This window comes from Megascapheus bottae, chromosome 4, assembly GCF_031878675.1.
Source record: "Megascapheus bottae isolate mThoBot1 chromosome 4, mThoBot2.hap1, whole genome shotgun sequence".
Classification (NCBI taxonomy): Eukaryota; Metazoa; Chordata; class Mammalia; order Rodentia; family Geomyidae; genus Megascapheus; species Megascapheus bottae.
In genome coordinates, this window is record NC_143512.1 from 59,317,123 (window position 1) to 59,342,967 (window position 25,845).

Below are 25,845 nucleotides of genomic sequence, written 5' to 3' on the forward strand. Positions count from 1 at the left end.
AAAAAAAAAAAAAAAACCCTGAAGAAACAATGCAAAGGTCAAGAATGTAAAAGTAAACAGAAGAAACATTAAAAAAATGCCTCTCATGTAATTATATATTAACACAGTTGCCATGCCTCATGACTATAATCCTAACTACTCAGGAGACTATACTTGGAGAGGACCATGGTCCCCTAGTTTATCAATGCCCATTCAGGCAAAAATGTCATGAGATCCCTTCTCAAGTAGTAATAATCGAGCTTGATTACTCCGCTTTTCATCCCAGCTTTGAGAACCACTGTCAGGTTAATCAGAGCAAAAAAATAATGAGACCTTACTTCAATAATAAGAAAACAAAATAGACAACAACACACAAATGGGAGAATGTCTCCTTGGTAATTGTGAGTTCGACTCCAACTACATCTGAGAAAAGACAAAGGAATATAATAAAAGAAAGGGAGAAAGGAAAGGAGAGAGGAAGGGAAGGAGGGAGCCAAGGAGGGAGGGATTATACCACAAAATGTGAGATTCCTCTGAGGTTAAAATCATGGGAATAAAAAATAGCAAAATTCTTGTGTTGCTTGTTTGTTTTGGTCAAATGTGTATTTTATTTACTGCTTTCTACTATCATCACTCTATATAATTTACATGGCCTTCACTGGAATACATTTTTCCTCTTTATTTGTATCCTGAAAAACCTTTCCTTTCCTCAACTGCTATAATCCTTCTAAAGTAGAATATGCCCAAAACAAATTGTATTTCATACTAGTTTCTTCAACAGCTTTGGCCTCAGCTTCTATAGAACATTCATGGCTTCTCTCCCTCCCTGACTTTTGAATCAACTGGCTCAAACACATTTCCTAAGAGTGCTACTATACTGATTGCATGTGGACCAAATATAATGATGTCATTCTAATTCTAGAATATGTCTATGACCTCTCACCTTTCAGGAAAATGTCCAAACTCCAAAATGTAATATGAGGCAGGAGGCATTTTGTGACTTGCTTTTTCATCATTTCTCACATCAGTGCTTGATTTAATAGGGTATCATTGATAATAGCTGTAAAACCAATAAACTGGTCATTTCTGTTCATTTTACCTTTGTCTTATATCATACGCTTTTACCAGGCACTTCCTTCTGCACAAATTTTCCTCAAACATACTGCCTCTGTCACTGTTTACCACCTTTCAGATTATCATGATGTTCTCCAGAATCTGTGTCTTAATTGTTCTTGTTTCTGTAGCAACCAACATGCATCAGGAACTCATGAAATATTTACTGAGTAAAGTCTTCTTTAATTGAATTACAAATGAAAACTAAAAGTCTTGGCTACCTAGAACTCCTATGAACAGATATCTAAAATGTCCAGAAGTGTTAATTACTATAGAAGGTTAACATTTTACCATCCAAAGTGGAACCTTCCAGATTTTGGCATCAGAATCATACAAAACTCAGCATTCAATGTTGATCCAAGTAGCTTGTTATAGGAAAAAAACATGACCTGAAAAGTAAGATAAGGATAATAACATAATTCAATATGAAAGAAAAAACTGAATCAACACACATTCCACATTTTAATGTGTGTTGTTGAAATGTTTTATAGGAGAAATGACAGAAATTTCTCCCAGTCAGACTGAGAGTATGAAATTCCACATTAAATCATCATGTTGAATCACAGAAAGTATTTCTTTTTTTCATATATTTTTATTGTAATTAATAGAAGGGTTACATTATATTCGCCAGCTAGAAGGTGCATCAATTCACATACATTGGTACCCTTTCTCATGTCTTGGTCCCCATTTCCCTCCGCCCCACCCACACCCCTCATCTTGTTTTCCCCGCTTCCCTATCCAATTTCAAATAGCCAAATACAAATATATCCAATATATCAGATAACAAAGTGAGATCCTGTAACAATATAAGATAACCAAGGGACAGCAAAAGAGATGAGAGATAACATAGTACATTAAGGACAACTATCACTCATTATATGGCTTTTGTTTCTATATCCTAGAGGTCCTTTCATTTAGCTTCATACTATATGGCCTTATGTATCAAGGTTTTGTTCTATTGCAAATCTCTGCTAGGAGAGCCCAAGGTTTCTACTGATTATGACAAATGAGGGAAACCATTGAGCCTATGTTCCTTTGAGTCTGGCTTACTTCACTTAATATGATTTTTTCTAAGTATTTCCATTTCCTAACAAATGGGGTGATGTCATTCTTTCTGACAGCAGCATAGAATTCCATTGTGTACAAATATCACATCTTGTTGATCCACTCATCAACTGAGGGACATCTGGGTTGGTTCCATATCTTTGCTATGGTAAATAGTGCTGCAATGAACATCCTTGTGCTAGTGGATTTAGTATGTCCTTGTTTCTGGTCAATTGGGTAAATGCCTAATAATGGAATTGCTGGGTCATAGGGGAGCTCTATGTTTAGTCTTTTGAGGAACTGTCATATTGCTTCCATAGTGGTTGAACAAGTTTTCACTCCCACCAACATTATAGTAGTGATCCCTCCTGGCCACATCCCCTCCAGCATCTGTTGTTATTAGTTTTCTTGATCCTGGCCATTCAAGCTGGAGTGAGGTGGAATCTTAGAGTTGTTTTGATTTGCATTTCTTTTATGACCAGAGATGTTGAGCATTTCTTCATGTGTCTATAGGCCATTTTTGTTTCTTCTTCAGAGAAGACTCTCCTTAAGTCTTTGGCCCATCTTTTAATCAGATGGTTGTTTCTTTGGAGATTAGTTTTGGAGTGACAGAAAGTATTTCTTAAAAAGAACAACAAAAGCCAGGCGCAGTGGTTCACTCCTGTAATCCTAGATACTCAGGAGGCTGAGATCTGAGGATCATGGTTCAAAGCCAGCCTGGGAACAAATGTCCATGGGACTCTTATCTCCAATTAATCACCAGAAAACCAGAAGTGGTGCTGTGGCTCAAGGGTAGGGCGGTAGCCTTGGGCCGAAGGGCTCAAGAGTACAAGTCCCTAGACAGACATAAAAAATAGCAGAACTCATCATGTCACCTTCACAGGTGACATTTTAGCTAAGAAGTAAACCATAAACTTTCTAAAAGTATATTTTGATTTGCCACTCTCTAGTTAGTATGCAGAAACTGTTTGAATACATGTAAGAAATTGGATAAAGACAGTTGATATCCAGTCAGTGAATCAGAGCCCTCAGAAAGGGAAAAATGATGTTTGATATTTATTTTATAGCAGAAAGTAATTATATAACATTAAGCACAAGGTAAATACATGACATTAATTTCACATGAAATTACAAAATGAAGAATATATTATAGCTGAAGACCCTCAAAATATACAAATAACCCATAACTTAAAAGAAAAGCAAGGAAAATATTAAATATTCACATTCAATTTAGTCTGTATTACTTTTAATCTTTCATAATCAAACCTTTATTTTATATGTGTTTGAATATTTCTAAGGTATTCCTAAGATCTAAAATACCAATTATAAATTTATTTGGATGACTTTTAAAAAAATTCTCATAACCATGCTTATAAAGTTACTTGAGTAAGTAAAATACTACTTTATTGATATAATTCTATTTTCATTGATGGCAGAAATCAGGTAATTTATCTTGTTCATATACTAGGGGAAATTGCCACAGCATCTTAAAGAAAAAAAAACAGTTCCTACTTATTATTCAGACTCTTTTATAAATGTTAACCTCACTGAAGAAACATTGTATAAAGAAACAAAGTTATTTGTATGGATAAGGGAAACAAGGTTCACTATGCTGAGTAGCTTTACTTGTGAAGTTTACTATAACTCCACCTACATTTCACTGTACTCAATTATTGGCAACTTTCGATCCCTTAGCTCTTGTATTTGAGGTGAATGCATATCTTGGAACATATAGATAACAAAGTTCTGCTCTATTAGTTCAAGTGGAAAGATTGGTAGTGCTGGCATTTTACTCAGGGATTCTTATTTGCTAAGTAAGCATGCTATCAAGTAAGCCATGTCCCCAACTTCTTTTACTTTATCTTTTAGATAGGTTTTCTTCTTGAAACTAGCTTCTAGCTCTGATCCTGACTGATCTACCATTATACATGACTTTTTAGAGCTAGTCTTCTTAATTGTTTAGTCTGAAATTGACCTCAAACCAGACTAAGATCCTCCATCTCTGCCTTCCATAAAGATGAGATTACTGGCATGCATAATCACACCCTGTCAGAAGTTCTATTGTTGTATTATTCTGTCCTAACTTTCTCTAGGTTTATGCATTAATTACTTAGTGGGATGGGGCAAGAGATTCCAATAGAAGACTATTATAAAAGCTATATAAATACTCTATCCTGTCATTATAACCCAGTCACATCAAGGGGTATGCAGAAAATATGCTTTTATCTTAATTACCTATGATTGCTGAGAGGGTGATTTAAAATTATTAGCCCCAGATACTGGAGAGACACAAAGATGTGCCTTATCCTATGTTCCATTTCTTTTGGAATTAATTCAATCTGCCAATAACTCTTCCTTCATTTTAGCAGCCAGCTTTCTGGGGGCCATGTCTTAGCATCAAAACTTGACATTGAAATATTAGGATCATAAGACTGATGTATGCTTTAGCCAAGGCTGGCAGTATATTAAAAAATAATACTAATTATAAAAATTCAATAAACTCTATGCTTCCTTCTACTTATGAAAGCTAGACAGAATGTATACAAAGTTAACTCTATTTTTAACAGGATCAGACTTAAACTGATTTGATTACAGCAAAATGGCAAACTGAGCAGTCATGAAGGAGGTTAATGCCCTTCTGAGCCTGTCTTCAAAGTTCAGAACGGTTCTATTTTTAAACAATGGAGTGAGAAGAGCCGTGGGCTGAAAATAGGTACAGATCACGTGTCCCAGTGGAATAAAGAATGTCAGTAGATTTCATTTTCACAGAACATGAATTGGGCTGAGAGTGCCTTCCTGTCCTTCTGACCTTTAGTTTGTCAAATAGATTGTACTGCAGTAAGTATAAGTTGCATATGTATTTACATACTAAATTCTGTATCACTTTTAAAGTGCATATTCATTGATTTTTTTAAAACACCTTCTAAAAATGTACTTCAGTTAAAATTAAGTGAAACAGGCTAGCATCATAGCATCAAGAAACTATACCGGGATCTTACAAGTTATTAGACATTCATATAACATGTAAGTGCTTTCTCTTTTGGCCTTGAGTGTTTTTAAATTTTCTTCCTTTTATTTTTTTTACTTTGTCCTCAGCCTGTAGATGAGGACACACACACACACACACACACACACACACACACACACACACTCAAACGCACACAAAAGCAACTGATAATTGGTTAATGCGTGCAAGATATAAACCCAAGTGTCATGAGAGAAACAAATTATAAGATGTAGTTTTCAGCCTTGAAGGAAGTAATTATTATACGCCTGGAGAGAAAAATTTAAATAAGATGGGGATAAAAATTACGAAGAGGAAGTAAAACAGATTTAAAAAAGTAGAAGAAATACTAAAAATCATTTGTAGTTTTAAAAGTAATCTAGGCATGCAAAAAATAAGTTGTCAGCAGGAGGAAAAAAATGTACGATCTGGGGTAGAGTGGAAAGCCTTCAAAGGGGAAGGCTTGAATGGAAGTACATGGGGAACTTTGACAGTCTAAGAGGATACCAGATGAAGCTGTAGGTAAATAATGCAGGGTGAATCAAAGAGATGCTTGAACTTCCAAAACCAGTAGCTATTTTACCTTTTCTTTGGTCCCAGTAAGAGACATTTTCCAATAAAATTGCATAAGTATAAATTGTATGTGACTACAAATCAAACATAAGCTGGTTTCTATCATTGTAATTAATTTTCTTGAGAGAGAACATAGGCCTTTTTTCTTCATTTTTTAAAATTTTATACCCATTTTTATTCTAATTAATAGAGGGTTTACAATTATATTCACCAGATAGATGGAGCATTACTTTACACACATTGATATCCCTTCTCATGTTTTTGTCCCAGTTTCCATCCCCCCACCCTTTCCCCTCATCTTGTTTCCCCCCTTCCCTTTCCTATTTTAAATAAACAAATAAAAGTAGCAGTGAAGTTTATTTAAACAATCATGAGGAAGAAAATCAAATAATAGAACTCAAACTAAATAAGATAATTGAAAACCAAACTGAGAAGCAACCCTGACTATCACATTGTTACATATTAAAATTGCATTTAACTCTTATAATAGTAAAATAAAAGGATGTAAGATATGCATTTTTATCACTGAGCTAAAGCATAAACAGCAAATACTGATTTCATAATTTTAAATTTGGAGAATAGCTGTAATACATTTTCATAGCTAATACGAGCCAGCTTGATTGTTTAAAATGTACCTCAAATAGACTCAGGTCACTAGAACTTCATATTATTACACTAGATAAATGGTGATGACATCATATAAAGTGATGATAAGGAGGAGGAGGAGGAGGATACTGATTTTTAAGTGGCTACCATAAGTGAAACAACATATCAGTGTTGGTACTTCTTTACTTGAGTTTTTAACATATCAGACCTCAGGGAATAATGTAGATAAGTATATAAACAATGTATTCTAGGAGTTCAAAAGTAGCTCCAAACTTGTAATTTTATACAGTTCTGAGCCTTTAAGTCAGACCCAGTTGAACTGTGATTTAAAATATGCATGTTGATCATTTGAAAGTCCAATATTAATACATCCTAAAAGAATGCTCTGATATTGTATATTGTCTCTGAAATCTTCAGATTTCTTTAAGTTTGAGATTTATACACCTGTTTTAAGTGAAAAAATTTACTTTATAGAGGAGGAACCAGCCTATTTCTCTTCTCTAGCAAGTTCTCTCTCTGTCTCTGTCTCTATCTCTGTCTGTCTCTGTTGTGGCTTCTGTTTCTGTCTCTGTCTCTGTCTCCATCTATCTCTCTCTACAGAGAGATATATAGAACTGCTCAATATTATTTTATGATTATCATTCTAGGAACTCTTTATACTGATAGTATATTAACATATTGCAGCTACTAATATTAGTTCTTTACCTCATATGAGTATGGGCCTCAAAAAAACTTAAGCAAGAAAATCTACAGAAATCAAGAATAAAAATAAATATGCCAGGTGCTGGTGGCTCACAGCTGTAATCCTAGTTACTGAGGAAGCTGAGACCTCAGGATTGTGGTTCAAAACCAGCCCGGGCACTAAAGTCCATAAGAGTCTTATCTTTAGTTAACCACCAGAAAACTGGAAGTGACACTGTGGCTCAAGTGGTAGAGTGCTATCCTTGAGCTGAAGAGCTCAGGGACAGTGCCTGAGATAGGACCCCAGCCAGAGTTCAAGCTCCACGACTGAAGGAAAAGAAAAGAATAAAACAAAATGCCTATGGTATATTCTAGAGATTTAAGAAGAGACTCAGAGTGTCATGGTTTAAAGCTGTTTTGAACTGCCAAACTATGGTAGCTCAAAAAGTGAGACAATGTATTTAATAAAGGGAGAATGCCACAATGATCAGTTAGCCCCACTGGGATTCCTCGCTAAGCCAAACCATAGACTAAATCTGAAGCCCTCCCCAACATAAGATCTTGTGAAGGAAACAAAGATGTTGCACTTGGCTTAACTCTGGGGTAACCTCAACAGATGTAAACATATACATTTATGGACATAAAAAGGACATGAAAGAACAACCTAAAATTTATAATCACTGTATGTTTGCCTTTGTTTGCCTTTGTTCCTATAGATTAGTTCAACTATGTTGAATGTTGTATTTGTTTAACTCTATGATTTCTCTTATCTATAAATCATAAAAATGGCTTTTATCTTTCTGTTTTGTTATGTTAGCATAAACTCCCATACCCATTCCTATTTAATCTTGTGGTTTGTTTCCTCTTCCCTTTAAATGGAATACATCCTATCTGAGCTCATTAGCTGTGAGTCTTCTCCTTTAAATCAATTTCATCTCTTTTCCATAGTCCCACCCATTCAGGGTCTCCTCACTTACACATAGATGAGGGAAACACTTCTCTTACTTGCCCACAACTTAATCTCACTCGAAGCCTAAATATTAGCTGGAATCTATACTGACAGAATAGCATGTATGGTTTTCATGTTGTTTTTTTCCTTTGGTTTTCTGCTTTGCTTCTTACTACTTGCAGTTTGCCTTTCACTTTTTTCTTTTCTTTCTCTTCCTCTTTTTTTCCCACTGTTCTTGAGCTCCTCAGCACAAGGCTACCGACCTATCCCTTGAGCCACAGCTCCACTTACTGTTTTCTGATGGTGTTTTGAAGATAAGTCTCATGGTCTTTGGTGCCTGGACTGATTTTGAAATGTGGTCGTCAGATCTCAGCCCCCTGAGTAGCTAGGTGTGAGCCACCTCCCCAGGCTCCTTTTTCTTTGTCCCATCAATCTCTTTCCTCCTCCTCCATCATCAGTGTTGCCTGTTTTATACTTGTGTGTGCACAAACCTACTCATTTCTCCTAACTTCACCTCCATTGTACCCTAACCAAACACAACTCTCGTAACAGTATTTCTTTCTCCTTAACTCATTTGCTTTACCTTTTATTAATTTCTCCAATAAAGCTCAAGTCTCACCTCATCCTCATATAATAATTGGTTTGTTTATAGTTCTCTTGATGATGAACCTGAATTAATGTGGAATATAAACATTTTGAGGGAAAGTTTTAGCAATTTCTGTAAAACAGTTTCTTAATTAAGTCATTCTACAGTCAAGAGGTCCAGTCCAGTTCAGGGAATATATTTTCAGTAAGATCCCTTTGACAGTTCAACTAGACCTGTTTTTCTATGCGATAGGTTTAATAGCCATTCTGCAAGACTTAGATCTACCAGGGTCAGCTGGAACTGAACTGTATTGGAGCTTACAGACATCAAATTTTAACAATATCATCTGATATCTCAAAGTGTGGCTGAGAAGCAAAGTCTAACAAACTTCCTTATAAAGAAACGACTTCTTGCTGGGCAGTTGCTTATGCCTGTAAGCCTAGCTACTCAGGGTGCTGAGATCTGAGGATCAAAGTTCATAGGCAACCAGAGCACAAAAGAACATGAAACTCTTATCTCCAATTAAACTCTAGAGAATGGGAAGTGGGGCTTGGCTCAAGGGTAGGGCCACAGCCTTGAGCTGAAGAGCTCAGGCCAAGTTCAAGCCCCATGAACGCCCCCCCCCCCACACACACACAAATAAAGACCACTTCTTGATGTTGCTTTGAATAAATTGAATTTTTGAATGGTTTCTGTTTTTACCTTTATTTTACTTGATGATCAAATTTAACTGAGTGCTATGATAATTATGAATGATTTATCGCTATTACTCTACTTGGTCCTTTTCAAAACAAGTTGTTCTTATATTCTGAGAAGACAAAGCAGTAGCACTATACTAAGAGTAATTTAATCAAAAATTCATGTTTGTTCATGTATTAAAGTTTAAATATAATTGAATGCTTCAAAACCAAATTAGATGCATATGGAAAATATAGCTATAGGAAACATTAAATTAAGTCTATGTCTCACAGTATAGGTTGTTCTGATCTATTATTTACAATTATATTTAATACCTACTGCTCAATCATAATTTCTCATTTACATATGTGGACGATTTTAGAGAAATGGTTTTGACTCATAAACTGATGATTATTACCCAAGCAATTAATGATATAGCTGGGTTTCACAAGTAATAATGAAAAACACTACCACCCACTAGTGTATAATAGCTCATTATGATCTGCTTTTTTTATCCTGACTGGATTTTTTTTTACTATGGTATTATAATGAACACAAGTTGGAATGTTGTCTAGCTATTACAAAGATGTCAATGAGAACCACCTCACAACATGAGAAATAGTTCATACTATGAAAGTCGAAAAAAGAAAACTTTGAATTTACATGCTAATCATAAATTTGTGATTATCTAAGAAGGATGCAAAATTATATCTAATCACTTTCATTAATGGAATGAGAATATGAAGTATTTTGTCTCATATTTTCTTTATTGTCAGTCTTGGGGCTTGAACTTAAGGCCTGAACACTGTCCTTGGGCTTTCTTAAGGCTAAAGTTCTACCAGTGAGCCACAGAACCACTTCTAGATTTTTCTACCTGTGTGGTACCAACGAATTGAACCTGGGTCTTCTTGCGTACTAGCAAGCACTCTACCCCTAGGCTAACCTTCCAGCCCTTGCTTTGCATATTTTAAGAAATTTAAATATACATATTTTGTTCCCAAACACTTTAATCTTAATTAATGAAATATAAATAAAAAATCCCATATTGATTTATTAAACTTTACTATCTCTAATGCAGCTCTCAAAAATAAATATTACAAATTATTCTTACCCTTTTAGGAATAATTTTATAGGTTGTTCTACTAAACAATGGGTTCAAGTATTAGCACTATGTGTATAAAAACATTTTTTAAATGTTGGTCATTATTTTTCCTAGGCTCCAAAATTTATTTTTGACTAATTACTATTAGAACAGCTATTCTCTAAGAAAAAGTCTGAACTCTCACATAATAAAATATAAATTAGTATCTGTGTATATTTTATTAACTACAACTATGTATTAAATTTCACAATAGTAATGATGTATCACCATTAAATGATATCGTATATAGAATGCATGCAGTGGAGGCTTCAGATTTGTTAAAATATCAATAAAATACATTTGGATATAAAAGTAGTAGGTATTCTAACATGAGTAAACTTTTAGAGCCTGTGGTAGGCTTAAAGTACTTTTTCTTCTTTTCTTAAGCACACACAATTGCAAAATAGAGAAGTGTGGATTATTGTCAGGTGTCATGCTTTTATGACTTTGGCCCAGATGACAGCACAGCCCCATGGTAGGGCTGAATGAGCATCGTTAATTGTCTAGATATAATCCATTGCTGCAGACTAGGCAATGAATTTCCTCTGTTGAATCCTGCTTTCTTGTGTATATGTTGAGAATAAAGCGAAATTCAAGATTATTTTCTCCTAGAATGCAATAAAATATACTAGCCATAGACAGGCATCTGGTAAATCCTGTTACTTTCCCTTTTCATTCTGCATCTGTAATTTAACTCAAACAACAACTGCCCTTGGCATTATAAAGAGAAAAAGACACACCCAACAGTGATGGAACATGTGACTAGAAATTAATTCAAAGGGAAGGAATAAAAGTAAGGCATGACAAGCCACAAGGAAGATGTAGTTTGTTTACACTATCCTCCATGGTCCATCACTTACCCCAAACAAGTGATTACAGAATGTGCTTTCTCCTTTCCTATTGCATTTCTTGCTGTACAAACCAAAAAGATCTGAAGACTGCTGCCTCAAGCAGTCAGATAGCCTAACTGTAGGAAGTATCAAAGTATTAAACACAGATGGTGTTTTCAAAACTGTGCCAAATTGGAATATGCATACCATTTATAAAAAACACCTACATGCAGATTTGTAAAACTCGTTGCTTTAGGAGACACTGGAAGAGCCAAGTTTAAAGCTATTAGTTTGCCATCTCACAATCATCAAAGGCTCAAGAGAGACTTTTAAAATTTATATTCAATTCAAAAGAATTGTATGGCTAAAATTGTATGGCTAAAATCAAAACCTTCAGAGTTTGTGGTAATTGTAGATATTAACTGCACAGTGACTTGTTAGAATCCATCAAAACCCCAAGCCAGGGAGCCAGGCTGCCTGATAAACTGAGTTCTTACCTTCATGTGTGCTCAGGGGAGATTATGTAATAACTAAAATGAGCAGAAGTAATACCTAAGACAGACTACTGTTGTGAGAATAAAGTAAGTTAACATTTGTAAAATATTACAAGCAACATCTGAAGCTCAGTGTGAGCTCAATAAATGTTGGCTCCTTTATTTTTGAAATAAAATTACTCCTTTTAAGAACCCCCACCAACATTCAGTTTTCCTTTTAGTTAAAATGACTTCAGGATGCTAAATGGGAATGGAAAAGAGGGTTTTGAATTTTGTAAATGATGAAGCATTATTGATATTGTTTGACCTCAAGAACTCAGTATTTTCTAAAAACTGTTCATAAAAACATTTGGAAGTCTCTGATTCTGGATGCCTTTGAATTGTCTATCTCAGTTCTTAGCAGGATGCTCTTAGGTGCTCAGCAGAGAGTAAAAAATATGGGGTGCTTGGAGTGCAGGAATTGAGTGATGTCACTACAAGTCCATTCTATTAAGGTTTACTTTATGGTTAATTTGTGTAATCATAGGTTAGTCATAAGATTTTAGAATGGAGCAGAATTGGATGTTTTGAAAAACAGAATGTGCACAGTAATATTTAGTAATTTATCAGCCCATTCCTCTTTCCCTACCATCACTGCATTGATCAATGGCCTCCACTCTGGCTTGCGATGTTATTTTCATATGTACCCCCAATAGATTACAGAAGTCTTCACCCTGTCTTTTTCCCTTCTCTTTTTCCTCTAAGTAGTCCTTTTACCTAGGTTTATATTCTCTGTTTATCCATATATATAATTATTTGTATATGTATGTGCATGTAGCATATATACCTATATATACACATACATATATATCTATACATTTATATACATTATATATGTCAATAAACACACAAACAGGTATGTCATTTAGCTCTAGCTTCCACATTATGAGTGAAAACAGTCTTTTTTTTGCACTTTTCTTCTCAATATGATGCCCTGACCATTTTCCTGAAGATATCATGAGTTCATTTTTCTTTGCTTTGTACTCTTTATCCATTTACTTACCATGGGGCATTTTGACTGATTTCATTATATGGGTACTGTGAACAGTACTATGATGAACAGAGATAAGTAGATATATTTCTGGTATGTTAATTTACAGTTCTTCAGATATATGTCCATCAGTGGCATGAAACACTGCTAAGAAGCTCTGTCTTTAATCTTTTATGAAATTTCCATTCTACTTCTTATATTGGGTGCAGTAATTTACAATCTCATCTACAGTACATGAAGGTTCCATTTTCACCCCACATTCTTTCCAGAATTGGTTACAAATATGTTATTTGTTGAAATTTGCTTGTTTTCATATGCCAGTTTTGTAAGAGATGGACTTTGACATAAAGTCTTAATGCCCTTGAGCTATTATTTCTTTCCTAGTAGTTGAAAGCATCCTGAAGAGATAATAGAAAAGAGAAAATTTTATATGAGTTTCCCTGTGTGAATGTCTTAGAAATTTTAAATAACTTATTGCTTGTTAAAACAGCAACAAAAATCTGATTAAATTTCTATCTCATGTAGTAGTTAAGATTTGTTTTCTCAACAAATATACATTATAGCTTGGGTTCCAACTGAAAATATAATGGATAACAAATATCATTTCCAACTTGAACTATTAGGGGGAATCATGTGCATCATTTCTCAAAGCATCTAGGATTATTTATTTGGCTTCCCAGTGGTTCATCTCCAGCTAGGAATTTGAGAACACAGTTGGCAAACACAGCAGGAGAAAATACCCTCTTGGCTCTAAAGCAACGTAATATTCTCTCTCTCTCTCTCTCTCTCTCTCTCTCTCTCTCTCTCTCTCTCTCTCTCTCTCTCTCTCTCTCTCTCTGAAATTCCTTATCTGTCTGAGAGTTTCTCAAAGAAACAAGTGAATCATCAGGCCTTATTGATTCTATTATGAGGCACCTTATGTAAAGACTATTGCAGAAATGCATTCTTGCCATGTAGTTAGGTAATATATATGGAATTGTTATTTTTATATGCAAAATAGCATTTATGGATCATGACACTAAGTATTATTATCATGAATCTATAAGAAACAAGTCCATTTTCAATAACTTTATATTATATAACACTGTCTGATTTCTGTATGACTACTTTCATTACACCAATTCTTTATTGTCACTTACTTTAACAAAGTAAAAGTGTAACAAAATTTCTCAATCCTGTTCAAATTAACTTCCTAATATGAGTTGATTTTTTAATGTAAAAAGGTGAAAATGTTTAGTTTTGACATCAGAAATTCATCATGTCGCTAGACAGCAACTTGTGAACATTAAAAAATCACATTGACATTTATGTGAATTTTGAAGGAATTTTCTTTGTAAAGTTTGTTTTTGTTTTGCTCTCTTCTTGGTGACACTAGTGCAATAAAACATATTTCAAACTTTAAACCAATTATGGGTATTTATACTCATAAATATAAAAATGGAAGCATATGCCCACTGTGTTTCTCCTCCTCTGCTTCTTCAAATAATCATATCAGTATGGTGCAGTTGCCATAACAGTTTTTGTTACCAAGAGCACATTAGTATTAAGGTAAGGATTGCATTTTTGCCTTCATTAGCAAGTAAGGTATCTCTGTGCCAGTCTAGACAGATAACAATATGTCACATCTTGGATAGAATCAAGCATGCACAGTTTTGTGTTTGGGGAATTTTTTTTTTAATTTAGAATTGGCTTGAGCCTATAATTCAAATAAGCAGACAATTCAAGAAATGACAATAAACTCTTCTCCGTCAATTATTCTTTACAGAAATAAAGAAGGTGTTGGAAAATGTAGGGTTTTTTTTAGAAAAATTATTTTAGATTATTCTTTTTTTTTCTTTTATGCCAGTTCTGGAGCTTGAATTAGGGTCCTGGGCATTGTCTCTTACTTTCTTTTTTAAAAATTTTTATTTTATATAATGTATAGAGGGGTTATAGTGACATTCGTCAGGTAGGGGGTACATTACTTCTTTTTTTCATATATTTTTATTAATAGAAGGGTTACATGATATTTGCCAGATAGATGGTACATTAATTCCCATACATTGATACCCTTTCACATGTCTTGGTCCCCATTTCCCTCCCCCCCACCCACACCCCTCATCTTGTTTTCCCCCGTTCCCTATCCAATTTCAAATAACCAAATACAAATATATCCGATATATCAGGTAACAAAGTGAGATACTGTAACAATATGAGATAACCAAGGGACAGCAAAAGAGATGAGAGATAACATAGTACCTTAAGAACAACAATCATTCATTATATGGCTTATGTTTCTATATCCTAGAGATCCTTTCATTTAGCATCATACTATATGGCCTTTTGTATCAAGGTTTTGCTCTATTGCAAATCTCTGCTAAGAGAGCCCAAGGTTTCTACTGATTATGACAAGTGAGGGAAACCATTGCGCCTATGTTCCTTTGAGTCTGGCTTACTTCACTTAATATGATTTTTTCTAAGTATTTCCATTTCCTAACGAATGGGGCAAGGTACATTACTTCTTGAACATTGATACCCTCTAATGTATTTGACCCCCTGTCTCTGACCTTCTTTGTACTCAAAGCTAATGCTCTACCACTTGAGCCACAGTGCCACTTCTGCCTTTTTCTAAGTCTTAAGGACTTTCTTGCCTAAAGTGGCTTCAAACCCTGATCCTCACTTCTCAGCCTCCTGAGTGATTACAGTCATAAACCACCAGTGCCCTGCTTTTCTCCTTTGTTAACCTTTCTTTGCACTACATTTTACTTGCTGGGAGGTGAATGACATTACCAAAACAGCATCAAAATGTCTTCATTGAGACAGTTGGGTCCTTGTCTCAGAATTCCTTCTGATTAGTACAAACTAGGTTATTCAGTATCATCAAATGGAGAAGGATTAATTGCAAGCACATAGATAGGATGTGTATTTCAGTTTTTGTGGGGTTGTTTTTGGTAAGTAAATGATAAAAAGAAGACAATTTCCTCATTTAAGTTGTAATTTTATAAACAGAAATGGGAAGTTATTTGAGGTTGAAACTCTATATGTAATACTTATTGGCTACTGTAATAGACTATCACAATAGGTGCCAAGAGTACAAAATTTCCAACAGAAAAGTCAAACACAATCTCTGTCATGAGAGAGACTTGTGGATCTTTAGAATGGATGTATTTTTATTCTAAAATTGGTAGCAGTTTTGTATTACAGCATTTAAAAATATGATTGGTAATATGAGAAAAGGTATCAATGTGTGTGTAGTAATGCACATTCTATATGGCAAAAGTAACTATAACCCTTCTATTAATTACAATAAAAATACAAAAAGTAAAAATACAAAATAAAAATATTTTTTGTATCTCTCTTTGTATTTGTTAACTCTTGCCATGTTTAGGAAATAGTCAACTTCAACTGTCGAAAACTGGTAGCTACGATGCCTCTTTTTGCCAATGCTGATCCTAATTTCGTGACTGCTATGCTGAGCAAGTTGAGATTTGAGGTATTTCAACCTGGAGATTATATTATTCGAGAAGGAGCCGTGGGGAAGAAAATGTATTTCATTCAACACGGTGTTGCTGGTGTCATTACAAAATCCAGTAAAGAAATGAAGCTGACAGATGGCTCTTACTTTGGAGGTTGGTATTTATAAAATACAATCTTAACTTTCCTGAGATAAAAATCTAACTTTCTTGAGTTATGTATTTTTCAGAATTTTGGAGATATCATAATGATATTTTGTTGATGTTGCTTCATATGAACTTGTTTTGAAGTCTAATAAATGTTTTATTTTTCACATTTCAAGGTTAGAGTTTCAAGATATATGTATTTACAACTGCCTTGGTAAGGTATTGTTTCAACCTCATTCATTGGAACTAAACAATAACAACATAAACCACACATAAAATATGTTTCTTCCTCACACAGAAGTCCTCAGAGAGTTACATGACTGTCTCCACAGTAGTTTTCAGGGACCCTGATTCCATTTATTTTAAACTTAGTCTGTCATTTTTTTTGTCCTTAGCTCTATGAGAGAGTTTCTTCTTACTATATTTGATATGGCTTACAAGATGGTACAGAAAAAAGAAAGGGATGTGTAGAAGATTTTTTTTTGTCAGTTATGTGCCCCAAAGGTGCCGGTATGACAGTGATTCACATATATCTGGGCAGAATTATTTGTGGTATCACCTCTAGCTCTAAGTGATGGCAAGAAATATATCCTCTACTTAGGTAGCAACATAAATTGCTAAGGGTTTGGATTTTTTCCAACATTTATTTCTACTATATCAAAGTAGTCATTTATGTTTATACACATATATAAACATTGCCTAGAAATTCAACTGTTGGGTTGAAAACTATGACTATTTTAAATTAAAATGCATCTCACTAAACTGTATTTGAAAAGACTGCTTGTTCTCTTGGTTGATTCACTTAAAGTTCTGTCCTCTTATATAAAAATTGTAGCTTATATTTTCTGTAAATTCTAGTAAGGTTGATTATATATATTAGATATTAAGTTTTTACCTAATATATAATATTTTATGTCTTAAATACTATATAATATATAGACATTTAAAATATTATATAATATATAACATGTCTTATATGTGAAATATAAAACATTAATATATAACATATACATAATATAGACATATAATCAACTTCTTATATTTGTGGATTTCATTGTTAACTTTTTTCTTTTTGAATATTTCTACTGGATGTATATCTTTTATAACCCAATTAAATATTATTAATATATTTCTTCCATGTACCGTAACTTCTCCATGGCTTGATTTTTTGTCGGGGGAAGGGGGACTAGCTTGGGGGCTTGAACTCAGGGACTGGGCATTGTCATTGGCTAGCACTCTACCACTTGAGTTACAGCATGACTTCTGGATTCTTCTGTGTATGTAGTACTGAAAAATTGAACCCAGGTCTTCATGAATGCTAGGCAGGCACGCTACTACTTGGCCTTGCTCATGGACCCTCCATGATTGTTATTTGCTAGTATTCTATGGTATGGACCCATAAATTCTCATCTTAATGATTGCTAATCTGAACTACTTTTTCAATAAGAAATTGAAAGTTTTAGTGTTCCTCAACTAGATTTTGAATAGAGAAAATGTCTAGAATTGGTACCTATATTTTTGTTAATTTTACAACCTTATTATTATGAATAATATAGTAAAATAATTTGCTGTATCCATTACATTTTTGTTTTTATATTAATTCATCCAAAGTGTAATTATATGTCTACTGGAAAGATTATATATAGATATATAGATATATATTTGTACAAAAAGACCATTTTTCTACATCTAATAATGGAATTTATATTTTCTAAAAGTGGTTTATTCCTTTTGAGTAGTAGCTCTAAAAATAAAATAACAAAACCTTAAAGTGGAAGCATGGAGGATAAAAAATGATTAAAAAGAGGAGACACTTAATCCAAGCAGATTATATACATGTATAGAAGTATCACAATTCAACCTTCTGCTAAAAATAATGTATGCTAATAGAAAAAAAGTTTAAGAAATTAACTTTATTTAACTGCTAAATGCATGTATTTGGGTGTGTGCAGTTTGGATCCTCATTCTTAGCATAGTGATTGATATATCACTTTTTGCTAAATAAATAGTTTTTGCACTAAATCTAATATTGAATGTTTCTTAACCATGGATCAGGTATTCAAAATTATCAAAATCTTAATAAATGCTAGACATTTAAATATTTCTGTCATTTTTCCAATATAAAATCATGTTATTATATTTGATACTTATACAACTATTAACAGACATTATAAAATATAGGAAAGAATTGGATTTAATGTGTTGATTAATACTGATTTTATAGCTTTCTGTGTTCTAGACGTATTTGTTGCCCCTGAGTTTATATGTTGAACCTCTAACCCTAATGTGATTGTATTAGGAAGAGTAGCTTTTGGGAGGAAATTAAGTCATGAGAGTAAACCACTTGTGAATGTGATTAGTGTTCTTATAAGTCAAGGCTAGAGGACAAATATTTCTTTTTCTATAATGTGATTATGTAGGACAATGGCTGTTTTGCCATTTGTTAGATAACCTGGCCATGTTGTCACACTTGCAGCCTCTTGAGAGAAAGAGATTTCTGTTGTGTATATATTATCCTGTCCATGATAATTTGTGACAATAGCCTAAATTGACTGTGGCATTGCTAAATACAGTAGCTAGACTATGTTATATTTCTTCCTCATTTATTTCTGGTTTTGCTCTGCAGCATCACATGTGGGTTTCAGAGGCTTGGTACAGCTTTGCTAAGATTTTGTCCTACTTTGGCAAATTTGTTCCTCCTCTGTCTCAATTGGGTGTGATTAATGTACTAACATTAGTAAACTACTTCAAATTCTCTGGTAAAGTTGTGTGAACTATTAGTATGTGGTGGCACCATTTTAATGACCACTATCTGTATTTATGGAGTGTGGGAGAGAAAGTGAGGGAGAAGTGTATCAGTAAGAAAGTCACAGCTTCTGCAAAGGATGGGAGAACAGCAACTACCTGTGAAGTTCAAATTTTACTTATCAAGAAGGCCCTACTAATCTAGGTGCAGTGGCTCACAACTGTAATCCTAGCTACTCAGGAGGATGAGATCTGAGGGTCAAGGTTCAAAGCCAGCCGGGGTACAATTAATCACTAGAAAAATGGGAAGTGGGGATTGGCGCAAAGATAGGGTAGTGGTCTTGAGCTGAAGAGCTCAGGGATAGCTCCCAAGCCAAGTTCAAGCCAACTTGACCCACACATACAAAAAAAAATATCAACAAAACAAAACAAAAAAGGCCCTACTAGCCAGGCACTGGTACCTCACGCCTGTATTATTACGAACTCAGGAGGCTGAGATCTGAGGATGGCAGCTCAAAGCCAGCCCAGGAAGAAAAAAGTTTCTTTCAGAATCTTATTTCCAGTTTACCTCCAGAAACCTGAAATTGGAACTGTGGCTCAAAGTGGTAGAGCACTAGCTTTGAGCAAAAGAGCTCAGGTGCAATGTCCAGGTCCTCAGTTCGAGTCGCTCACCTGACAAAAATAAAAAATATTAAAAAGGCCTCCTTTCACTATATAAATCTACATTATCATTCCAGAATTGAGAAAGCAAAGTGCAGACCATGTCATCCTGGGAAAGTTCAGTGTTACCTTTGGAATCATTAAATGTACATCTGGAAACAGTGCAAACTACTTTGACTTTCTCAAAGTAACAGCTGTATCCTAAAGAATAGTTTATAGACATACATCTAGAAGATATTGGGCTTTTTAGCATTGTTGTGCCATTTAACACAGTCCTAAAGACCATACTTGATAACTATCTCAAGCAACTTTATGAATGTGCTAGGAGTAAAGCGCTAATCTTAGGAATCTGAGATTTGGATGACAGTGATGTCCTTGGGTTACTGCATGTGCATCTTTGCTGGTGGACAGATGGCTAATTTATCACTGTGTCCTCATTTTAACTCTCTGTAGCTTGTTCCTTTTCCATGTGGCCTTGCACCTGTGCTAATAGCAAATGGCTTTATTATGATGGGCCAGATTTCACCTACTCTTAAATTTAGACCTCAATTCAAGTCTCTAAAGGTCCAAAGAACTCACACCTTGCAATTGTACCAGTGGTTGCTCCTGTGGAACTATGCTTTTTAACTGGTTGTCTCTGAGAAGCCTAAACATACTCTAGTATTTGATAGCTTGTCTCTCATAATATTGCAAATTAAATGATAAAAATTCTATTTTTAGAATGAGGATTAGGAAGCAGTGTGATATGCAGTGTGCTCAGTACCCACAGAAGCGGAGTTTCATTCTATAGCTCCATATAGGATGGAACTGCCAGTCCTCAGGCAATTTGTTTAAGATCCAAGGGCTCAAGACCATCATCAGTAAAATGAGGTTACTAAGACAGACTCTCTCTACAACCCCTGCCAGCATGACAGTTCCGCTGGAATGAGGCTCTTGAGGGAAGACATATTTGCTTTCTTATATTTTATTCACTTTCTGGGCATCTAAAACGATGCCTTGCCTATTCTAAAGTCCCAGTATTTTTTGAAAAAATGGCTGTATTTTGTTGTAGCACAGTTGAGGATTTTTCTAAGTGAACTATGTAACATTTTAAAATGAAATGGCAGCAGGTGATACTTGAGATGATTCATGGTCTGGTGAGAAAGAATGGTAGTTATTTTCTCATAGTTAATGAAAAGCAAGAAATTGTGAGGGCCTGAGCTGTAAAACTTCTGGAAATGTGAGAACCAGGAGGATATTAGTAGAAGACATGGAAATGTTATTGGGTCCAGAAAAAATCATGGATGTTTTGTAAGGCAGTTTCCATATCTGCAAACTTGAGCTAATATGAATTCCTACTTCATTACATTTGCTTAGAGGATTAAATAATTCATGTCTAAAATGTTTACATATAGTCTGTGCTATATGATAAATATGCACATAAAAATGACTAAAGACACACACAAAAACATTACTCAGGAATTATTGATTCATTGTTCATATCAGATGAACCAATACTTGAGAATTTAATTTGTATATATTCTCCAGATCTTGGGTTAGTTTTGTTCCTATAGCTCTCTATTATTTGTATGTGTGGCGGAGGGGAGAGGGTGTTTTGAAAATAACGATTGGTAAAATAGTCTCATTTTTTTCAACCTAATATTTTTTCACTTGAAAATTCTAAACAGCTGATTTCCCACAAAAATATGTTAATACACACCAATACCTAGAGATCTGAGGACTGCTTTTTAAGCCATCCAGAACAGAAAAAGTCAGAAGTGGATCTGTGGTTCAAGGAGTAGAACACTAGCCTTGAACACAGAAGCTCAGGGACAGCTCCCAGGCCCTGAGTTCAAGCCTCATGAATGGCACACAGACACACAGACACACACACACACACACACACACACACACACACACACACACACACACACACACAACTAAATACATGTAAGATTTATAAATTTTGAGTCCGAAATTCACAAATATATATCCAGAAAATGAAAAGAACACTAATTTTCAAAAACGAAAATTTTCAGAGACATGTATGTAATTTTAGAATTCAGTCCAGTTCATGTCCTAATCACCTGGTATGTAGCCTAATGATGAAGGCGTTCCCACATTCATAGCTGTGCTCAGGACAGGCTCTCAGCAGCCCTATTCTTACATTCACAAGTGCAGTTGTGTAAGTTATCAATGATCTACACCACAACAGGTGGGGAAATAAGGATTCTTTACACTTAGATTGAACTGTGAAAGTCATTTTAAACACACACACACACACACACACACACTCACACACACACTTTTCTCCAGCCTACTATCCATGCAAACTCTATTCCACCACAGCTGAATTTACTTTGTGAGAAAAGTCAGAATATATGAACTAAAAGATAATGAAGTGGAAAAAATTGAGTCCTATTGAGTGGAACTGAATCACTGGTTTTTCAAGGCGTAATAAATGTTATTTGAAATGTTTAAATATCCTTGGCAAACTAAAATTGCTAACAGTATTTTTTATTTTATTACTTTCATGTTATTGAGTGATATATAGATTACAATTATAGGAGTCAGATGACTATATTTCATTTCATATAATGTCTTCTGTTCCCTCATTCTGTCCATCCTGTTTCAACTGATGAGTTGTGTCACTTTCATCAATGTCCAGTGACCTCCACTACTGTACTTTTTCATCCTGGTTTCTCTTTTGTACCCTACCCCCTAACACTTCTGAAAATGTACTCTTGAATAGACCATAGATAGGTAAAGAAGACAGAATCATCAAAAACTGAAAAAAAAAAAGGAGGGAGGGAGAGGTCTCTTGCTTCTGACTTTTTTCACAAAGTAAATTCAGCTGTGAGCTCTGAGAACACCGCACTACTTTTTATGTTTGTGATACTAAGGAATCAAACCTGGGCCTTTGTACATGATAGGTAAGCACTCTACCACTAGGCTAAACTCCTGGCCCATTTCATCATTCTTTATTCTATGATCTCAGAGTTACCTCTGTAAGGTTCAGTTAAACACAGAGTTTCCTCTCTTGCACTGTATAGACACAACCTTACCAAGGGATTAGGTTGTGGATGGAGATTAGTGCTGTTGAGTTAGGTGATTTGTTGCACTATAATCTTAAGAATCATAGAAGTAGAAGTGGAAAATAAATAGGCGTTACAGAATTATGAAGTGCTTCTTTATGCCCCAGGCAGGGAAGTCCATTCTAAACATATCATTTTGCATCTTGGATTTGGTTACAGGATATAATCTTGTATGATTATTCAAGAAAGGGAGATATAATAATCCTTCCCTCCCAAATCGGAACCTTATCTACTAAAACTGAAATACCAATGTCAATACCATTGTTATTATATTGTTGCTAACTTTGTAGTTCTTTTAAGTAATTCAACTTGTATTTTGTGAATATGTTTAGACAATAGATAAATAATATTTGTGGAAGGTAAAAGAAATTATGGTAAGCATTGAATAAATGTATAAAAATTCATAGTGGTACTGAATACATTCCTGGTCATTTCTGATTTCTGGGGCCCTTCTTAATCATGCTTGTCACAATTCCCATTTTTCTGTGGATATAGGCCTCTTGCTTTGTGACTTTGCCAGAGGGTCGGAGTTATTTTAGGAAAGAAAACACACATCAACTTCCCTGCCATCCTTAGTTAGAATATCTTTGAGCAAAATCTTTTCATTGATTGAACTGACGACAACACAAACTGGTGATAATTGGTCATGGCTACTATTTTTTTTAAGCAACACATGAGAAATTTTGTCCTCAGGAACCATGGAAATGAATCACAATCCAAATTACAGATACCTTTTAAAATTTTATAAAGAAGAAAAAAGCTGAAAAGAATCAGCAAGAAAAAAATGTTTAGTACAATTCCAAATGAAATTTATGCTTCCAAAAGTTTTTAGGTCTGCAGGACCTGAAGAATACCCCAGAATATAAACCTCCTTCCTACTTGCTTCCTTGCAAAAATTCTATAAAGATATAAGAAAAGTGAAAATGAGAAAAAGAGATCACACTAGGAGATGTGAAATTTCATTTTCAACCCAGAAGAAAACATCTTAGAATGATATTTTTGATTTGTTGCTCATTTCTTTACATTTGCTGTCTATGTTTGCCCACTGTACTGAGTGGTCTGGGAACGAAAAGCCTTGTTACACAGCAAAGAAAGAAGTGGTTGCTTTGTGGAAGAGGTGAACTCTGTGACTGCATCTGCCACTGGCTCTTTTTTTCATGAAAAATTTTCTTTTGTAAATCTAATGACATAATTTCCAGATACTGAATTTGAATTTTCCACAACAGCAGCAGTAGAGAAGGATGACACAGTAGTGATTGTGTCCGTGAAGAACTATACATAGAGACTGGATTCCAGAAAACTATGTATATTGAAGTTAAAGGGAGAAAATCCTCGGGGAGGGGGAGTGTAAGCATTAAAGTAAGCACATAATAATTAAGTTCTCAACTCAGGGACTATATCATATTCCTTGTTTTTGAAAAGATTCATTATTCCAGTTGTGTTTGTTGTTTGGATGGTTTCATCTGATTCTCTACAATGAAAGCAAGGAATTTACTTTCTATGTACACCATTTAGATACCAGACATGCAGTGAACTGCGATGTAAAAATGCGTAGAGGATAAAAGTCATATTATGAGTGATTGTTGTCCTTAATGTATTATGTTATCTCTCATTTTTTTGCGGTCCTTTGGTTATCTCATATTGTTATAGTATTTTACCTTGATATCTGATATATTGTATATATGTTTATCTGATTATTTGAAATAGGATAGGGAAGGGGGAAAACAATATAAAAATTATAAAAGAAGATGTAGAAGATGAATGAGGTAACTTCTTTTTTCCCTATTTTTTCATGTATTTTTATTGTAATTAATAGAGGGGTTACATTATGTTCACCAAATAAAGTAACTTCTAAGCTGGGTTGTGAAACTAAAAAGTTGTGAAATCATTAAAAGTTGGGTACAGCATCGCAAGTGAGACATTGAGGCTTCAATTATATGGAATCATCTATTTCCTCACCCCCCTCAGAAAACCATTTTTGAAAATCTGATATTCTCTTCAGTTTATTGTGGTGCAAAGCAGGACTCTAAATGTGAACCTGAGAGCCTGTAAGATTCTAAAAATCCTACACAGAGATTAATATACATAAATTGACCCAGAATGTTAGTTTACTTGTTGGTTTTTCCCTTTAAACAGACCATTGTTCTTCCAGGGCTTTAGAAAGAAGGCATAATACTCAGAAGAGAAAAAGAAATTTCCTGCCCTTATCTTCAAATCGATCATTGTGACATCAGATGTATTCAGATTTCACAGTTTGATTTGCAGTCTTGTCTTCTGCTAAGAGAAGCTGCCATATGGCCGACATTGTGGTCTTCCCACTTACATAACAATTTAATATGCCTGGTTCATGATGAAATGCCAGCTTCCAGCTGGAAAATTAAAGCAGCATTCAGCTCTTCTCAGCAAGAAGGCTGCAGTTTGATATATTCCATAAACTGGATTCTGCAATAGCCAAAGGAAAGGGTTGACATAGTTAGGAAACACAGTTGGACTTGTTAAAACAAGCATTTCTGTGCACAGATGCTAAGTCTCCTTGAAGGTATGCTCTGGATCTCTTTGCTCCTACTTAGCTATCAACTAAATACATTTTAGTTTTAGTTTCTTTATAAGAAAAAATCATCTTTAAGACAATTTCTGTGAATTTCATTACCACGAGAGATTTCAAAAATCTGCTTTGGGGGAAGAAAGTGTATTAAAATAGTTTCTTGTTTTGTGAGTGCCACTTTAATCAGCCCAATATAGTCTCTGTCACAGTAGTATGGCAGCACATGAACCATGTCACAAAGACAGACTCAAATGTTGGTCCTGTTGAACTCAATTATTTGAGATTAAAAGACATTGAAAGGCTTAGTTTGTGTGAAGTAGCGAAGTAATGATAATACTTACTTTGTAGGACAGCTCTCAGGCATGGGTGGTTTTATGTGTGTGTGTGTGTGTGTGTGTGTGTGTGTGTGTGTGTGTGTGTGTGTGTGTGTGTGGTCTTTCCTCCTTGTCTGTATGGATAATGTGTTCCAGGACTCCAAGTGTAACAAAATATAACAAAATATAATGATATACCA

The 25,845-nt window shown here is 34.6% G+C and overlaps 1 protein-coding gene across 1 annotated transcript in view; it reads left to right on the top strand.

Moving 5' to 3' along the window:
* Hcn1 (hyperpolarization activated cyclic nucleotide gated potassium channel 1) overlaps nucleotides 1-25,845 on the top strand; it is a 275,653-nt gene that overhangs the window by 231,470 nt on the left and 18,338 nt on the right. The window contains exon 6 of the mRNA XM_090331963.1: nucleotides 16,076-16,316. Within this exon, the coding sequence (XP_090188089.1) occupies nucleotides 16,076-16,316 (241 nt within the window). The remainder of the gene's footprint in view (nucleotides 1-16,075; nucleotides 16,317-25,845) is intronic.